Source organism: Plectropomus leopardus, chromosome 4 (genome assembly GCF_008729295.1).
Source record: "Plectropomus leopardus isolate mb chromosome 4, YSFRI_Pleo_2.0, whole genome shotgun sequence".
Lineage (NCBI taxonomy): Eukaryota > Metazoa > Chordata > Actinopteri > Perciformes > Serranidae > Plectropomus > Plectropomus leopardus.
This window is the reverse complement of record NC_056466.1, coordinates 17,067,368-17,073,770: the sequence shown is the minus strand read 5'-3', so window position 1 is coordinate 17,073,770 and position 6,403 is coordinate 17,067,368. Positions and strand designations below refer to the sequence as shown.

Below are 6,403 nucleotides of genomic sequence, written 5' to 3'. Positions count from 1 at the left end.
GATCCCCATCTGTGCAGAAATGTGTCTTATTATGAATACAGCGGCACCTCTATCATCATCTAATAAGCATGTAGTTTCTTTTGGTATCAAATCCTGTCAAAAAAATGTTCAACACAACCAAACTCCTGTTTAAATTTGTTTGTGTATTTATGATTTAAAAAAAACCCAGAAAAAACATTTTCGACATTTCTTTTTGTGAAATCAAAACAGCATTTATTTATTTGTACAGTTACAAAATAGGCTTTAAAAACCTAAAAGTGCCATATGAGCCGGTCCCCTTTTTCATTAAAAAAATGTACATGGATTTTCATCAAACATGCAGCCGTGCACAGTTTCCACTGTACTGCAGCTAAAACACAACGTCACTCTGACTCAGTTTAACTCAAGAGGAAGCGCTAAAGTGCTCAGACATTTAGAGGTATACGGAAGCATTTCACAAGAAAGTTACAAACTTTTTTTCTCAGTCAGTGACGAAGCAAAGCAACAGATCAAAATGAGGATGTCGATGGTTTTTATTTAGCCAGCAGCTGTTGACAGAAGCAGACAAAAATACCTCTTTTGCAGAAAGGCACAGAAGGTGGACTGAAGTCAACACGCAGTCCGATTTAGAATAAAACCCACAGCAGCGTTGATTTGTTTAAAGCACACTTTTAGTGTGTGTGTGAGGAAAAGCAGTTCTGTGTGTGTGTGTGTGTGTGTGTACAGCTTGCTGCCTCGTCCCTCCTCCTGACAGACCAGGTGAGAATGGAGGTTCAGAGTGGTTTACTGCTCTTTCTTGTCATCCTGTTTCTGCATGTACTTGTTGTACTGACTGTCCGTCTTCAGCAGCTTGTCCCACCAGGTGAAGGTGGAGGCGTAATTCCCGACGAAGTTCATGTGGTGGAAGTCGTGGAAACGTGTGCCGGCGTAGAACGGGATCAGGTGGAGCGGGTTCAAAGGGATGTCGTAGCCACTGAGAGAAAAAACAAGGGATTTAAGTCTGTCATTTGAAGAAATCGTGAGGTTTGTTCTCAGATTTTATGAGTTACGTATCCCTCCAACAAGACAAATGCTTCTCAGATGAGGAATTTCAAAAGATAGAAATTGTGTTTTTTGGTAGTGATACTGCAGACAGAAAGCCAGGAGCCCTCCTGTATTACATTTTGTTACTCTGTTTACTAAAATTCATATTATTAAAAATAATATTAAAAAATAAAATAATAATAATTCTGAATATTTTCCAAAATTGAATAAATAAAATCCATTCAGGATGTGTAGTATTGTTTTATTTTAGTGTGCCTCGTTGCAATAAAAGGACTGCAAAATCTGCAAATTAAAGCAAAGTCTAGAAAGATGGTCTAACCTTTTTGGTCTTTTCTAAACCCTTTAGGTGTTTGTTGTTTGTTTCCTTTTATTCTTCCTTTTAATGTAAAGTCTTGATGGTTTTTATTGGTTATCATGTTAATTCCTCTTAGCATTTTTTAAACAATCACTGTGTTGTGTTTTTTCCTGCCTGCACTGTCTGTTGGCTGCAGGTGAATCAGGGCTGCAGCGCTGCCGACTAACACTGACTGCTGATGCTGTACACCTGGACTGATTACCTGAGTTTAAAGGCTCCTCCTCCACCCAGAATCTTTGGTGTTTTTTTAAACACAAACATTTTTTAAAAAGGCAGATATAAAATAACAAGTTTCAAAAGACATTTAAAATAAAAGCTAACTTGCCTGATTGATTCACGCACAGTTTGTGATGTTGTTTATTCCAACACATGGTCTTTTTTTGTATGTGCAAGGAGGTCTTAATATAAATGTATGTATGTAATCCAAAATTAATTTAAGTATCTCAATAAAAGGCATTCAGGATTTCAGGAGAAATTTCAAATGCTCTACCTGACCTGATATTATGAAAGGACCATCTGGTGTTCTCTGTGGCCCTCTAGTGGTCGACCTCACAGGTTTCTGACATTATAAAAGGCCTTTTCTTCCAACTATTGTCTCACTGTTTATGATAATCAGCACTATAACTGCTGATCTGTTTCTCCAGTGCTTAAGGTTTAATTTCTTCAGAGTCTTAACAACAACAGTTTAATTTAGCTCTTTTTTTTTACGTGTAGAGAGGGAAGAAAAAGTCAGTAGAAAATAAAATGACAGAGAAAATGTGTCCTACCTGTGGACATCGATGGTCTCCAGCAGGCGGAAGGACACCCAGGCCCACAGGAAGAAGACATGGTTACAGAAGATCATGATGCCGATGAAGAAACCAGCTCCCAGGATGAGAGTCTCAGCGGGATGAGCGTATTCTGCCTGCATGCCGAACGGAGCCTGAGAGACAGCAGGGACACTGTGTTTGTGTGTGCAGTCACTTATTGATGTGTGACAGCTACATCATCATTAATAAGTAACTGTACTGTAAAGAAATAAACCAGAGACTAGTGTGTTTGTGTTTGTTTATCTTATCGTGTGTGTGTGTGTTTTACTCACGGTGAACTCATGGTGGACTTTGTGGATGTACTTGTAGATCCTGCGGTGATGCAGCAGGCGATGGAGGAAGTAGTGCCATGTGTCTTCAACAACAGCACAGCCGAAGCACTGAGCCAGGACGTACGGCCTGGAGGAGAAGACGAGAAGAGCGAGGTGGGTCATCATTAGAAAGACACACTGAGGTATCCCAACCAGCAGATTTGACTGATGAACCCACTGAAGGCAGCATATGTAACAAAAAAAAAATCTACCCAAAATTCATGATCAGTTAAAATGAAAATATCTGTTTCATCTCATAACAGACAATTTGTGACCAGATAATACAAAGTGAGTTTAGTACATGAGAGAAAAATGTACGAGATCATCCATACATCTATTGTATAGGCAAAGAAAAATAAAGGGATGCATAAGTTAAACTGTCTACTTTTTTCATAAAGCACTTAAGCTACATTTCATGAATAAAAGTTGCCACAAAAATGTACGTAATTATTGATTTTATTTATTTATCATTGATTTTAGTAGATTTTTTAAATTGTTATTGTGTCATGTATAAATAATGTGACCAGCCATAAAACGGTTACCATTATTTGGAAAAAGAAATCAGAGTAGGAAAAATGAATTACAAATAATTTAAAACAAAGTTACCCAACTTCTTGGCATTAAAATTGAAAGATCATTCTGCACTGTTATTGTCAAATAGTAAAAATTATCACCAGCTAAAGTTAAAGTGAAAGCCAACCCTTGATTCGCTTTTGTTCGCTATATTTGCGGGGTGGGTTTTCTGTGCTGTGTTTGCATTTTCTTAGCCTCCTCTTGGATGTTGACCTTTTAATAAAGTCCTGACCTCACCTTGTGCAATCTGCCTAGGAACGTCCAGAATACCACAAAATAATAAGAAAACTAGATTTACTGCTCGCACTTGTATGCCTCTGCAGGTTGCAGTTAGAGTTTATATCCATAACTGACCACAGTCATATGAAGCCCTGACAGTTGACAATGTTTCAAATATGGATGTTGCCACAAAGAAGATACATATTCTAAAATATTGATACTTCACACACATCGTCACCCCAGCGGCACCGACACTCTTTACAATCAGCAGTTTCAAGGTGGACAGCCAACATTAGTGTCACCAATTCAATTCAACAAATGTCTCCCCTTCTGTTCCTGAGATACGATGCTGAGTAATGGCCCGAAAAATGGTTTTGCATTATGATGTCACACTGAAGTTGGCCTTTTTGCCTTTTTGGATACAAAATGTCATCAATTCATAATGTTATTCTATTAGACATTTATATGAAACTGTGATCGTATGAATTCTTGAGTTATGGTTAAAAACATGTTTTGTGAATCACTGTACCTTTAAACTGTTAAACACCAAATTGTAATCAGCCCATCACTGTGCCAAAGCTGCAGCAATTCACTCAAGGAAACCTTGAGATATTGCATTTATAAGGATGGGATAGATTTTCATACAGACAGCAGACAACCCTAAACATAATGCAGAGGCATAAAAACAAAAATATTGCTGAGTCTGTGCTGCACTTACGTCTTGTTTCTGACTATTGCAAATACGCATGTAAGGCAGTTATACAACTACAACTCTATTCTATATCCAGGGTGCTTTAAATATGGTGCATTCAGATGTGCTTGACTTGACAAATCAACTGACCAGCGCGGCATGGAGTCCCAGTCGTAGGGGATGTTGAAGAATTCGGTGAAGTAGTAAGTCCCACAGATCAACGGCAGCTGGATACAGAAGTGGTTAAAGAGCAGCATCTTGAAACATCTCCACTGTTTCTCCCAGGTCTCTGGCTTGTCCTGCACACACACACACACAGAGAGAGAGAGAGAAGGTCTATTAGTAGGAACGTCATCTTAGATTCCAGAAAATAAACTCACAACATCCAACACCTCTTACAAACCTGCTGGATCTTGTATTTCTGCATGAAGGGCATGAACTGGAAGAGGAAACCAGGCAGGCAGAACAGGAAGTAGATGAACTCGTGGACAATGAGCGACCCCCAGGTGGCAATCTGGAACTTGGTGTAGTTGTCCAGCATGTAGCCCCAGGCGTGTTTCAGCGAGGGCTGGAAGGGGTTTTCTGGCAGCACCGCATCTACATACTCTGCTGCCAGGTAGGCAGAGCTCAGGATGTGCGCCGTGCCGTTCACCGCCATGACTCGAGGTGGACTGCAGGTCTGGAGAGAAGACTGCAAACAGGAGCACAGAGTTACATGAACAACCCTCAGACAGGATGTATCATTACAGCTACAGGTGGACGGATGGTATTCTCAGTCATGTTAGCACACTGCTAGTTTGTCATATTTTTATATTTTGACCAATTGTTTTTATTTATTTTCGACGTAAGTTACAGGTGTACATCGACCACGATTTTGCAAGTTTGTCTTATTGATAAAAATGAATTCAATCGTCAATTTTAATAGATGCAGCAGAAGAGTCAAAAATGAAATGAAAAATCAAAGTCTGTAGATGAACTGCCATGATATGACTGGATTTAAAAGCATTATAACACAATGATGAACTTTTACGAATGCAGAAATCCAGCATTTTTAAAAACTAAATTAAAAGCTTACAATGTGTACTTATCATAAATACAACAAACATTCTGGAGCTGTAGTCTGTACATTTCAATTGTAACATAAGATGCACTGAGCTCCTTTATTTAAGTAAAAGTAGTTTTAAGTCCAGCATTCAAAATGTAACATCAAGCAAAATGTTCTTACAGAATTAAAATAAGAAGTAGTTACAATGTAAAATTGATATTGCCTAACTGACAGTGTAATAAATTACACTAATCAATTACTTGCATTGCGTTAACATGTAAGCAGAATTTGAGTGTTGCAGCTTGTCAAGGTGAAAACAACAACAAAAAAGTAAACAAAATAAATAAAAAGTGGCATAATATGGAAATACTCAATGAAAGTGCAGGTAAAATTGTACTAGAATGCAGTACCTGAGTAAATGTAACACTATCATAAAATTTATACAACAGCTACTAAACTCACAAAACTTTAAATAATTTTATATTAATATTAACAATCTGCACATACATCAAATGATGACAGCTTTACAAAACAGAAATTAACAAAAAAAGACATCACAACGTTAATGTTTACTCCATTTATAGATGCAGTGGTGGAAGAAGTAGATCTTTTACTTAAGTAAAAATAGCAATACTAAAGTGTGGAAAAAATAGTCTGTTACAAGTAAAAAATTATGCAATTCAAGTCTTAGTTAAGTAAAAGAACAGCAGTGTTAGCATAAAAATATAGGCTACTTCAAGTGCCAAAACCAAAAGTTCTCATCATGCAAAACGGCCCATTTAACAGTCTATACATTGCATTGCTGTACTATGATTAACAGAAAGTGAATTCTCAAAAGTAAGTAATAAAATTCAAGTAAAGTACAAATGACTCAAAATTAGGTGCATGAGTAAATGTTTAGTTTTTATTTGACTGCTTTAAAGCAAAATACTTGTGGTACACTATGACACAGTACTGTTACCTAAAACTACAGTACAATTAAAATCGATACACTGTAAGCAGAAACGTGCAGAGCCACACAGCTAATTTAAACACCTCAGTATAACAAGCAGACAAACACACAGCTGCCAAACATTTCGTTACATCCATCCAGTATCACTCACACTTGGACACTGATATTATTTATGGATTATTGATGATCTGGTGTGTTTCTGGTAACAAAACACGCCGACATATTGTTCTTAAATATCACGACTGCCCACATCGGCCTCTATTCTTCAGTCATGCACATAAACAACAGACTTACCTCAACAATCGCTGCTAAAAGTAAATCGGCTAAATAACGTATTTGTGGCTCACGAAGACGGTAAACTCACCTTTCCGCGGTCCGTCCAGTCTACCTGAGCGAGAGGCGGTCGGCCGGGTGAAGTACAGTCA

The 6,403-nt window shown here is 37.9% G+C and overlaps 1 protein-coding gene across 1 annotated transcript; it reads right to left on the bottom strand.

The window, feature by feature from the left end:
- Window positions 1-186: 186 nt before the first annotated feature.
- msmo1 (methylsterol monooxygenase 1) lies at window positions 187-6,374 on the bottom strand. The gene is made up of 6 exons (XM_042485455.1): window positions 6,343-6,374; window positions 4,385-4,672; window positions 4,132-4,280; window positions 2,460-2,586; window positions 2,146-2,300; window positions 187-952 (listed from the first exon to the last, which is right to left on the bottom strand). The coding sequence occupies exons 2-6, from the start codon at window positions 4,637-4,639 to the stop codon at window positions 763-765; spliced, it is 876 nt and encodes a 291-aa protein (XP_042341389.1). The 5' UTR covers window positions 4,640-4,672; window positions 6,343-6,374; the 3' UTR covers window positions 187-762.
- Between the last annotated feature and the right edge of the window lie 29 nt (window positions 6,375-6,403).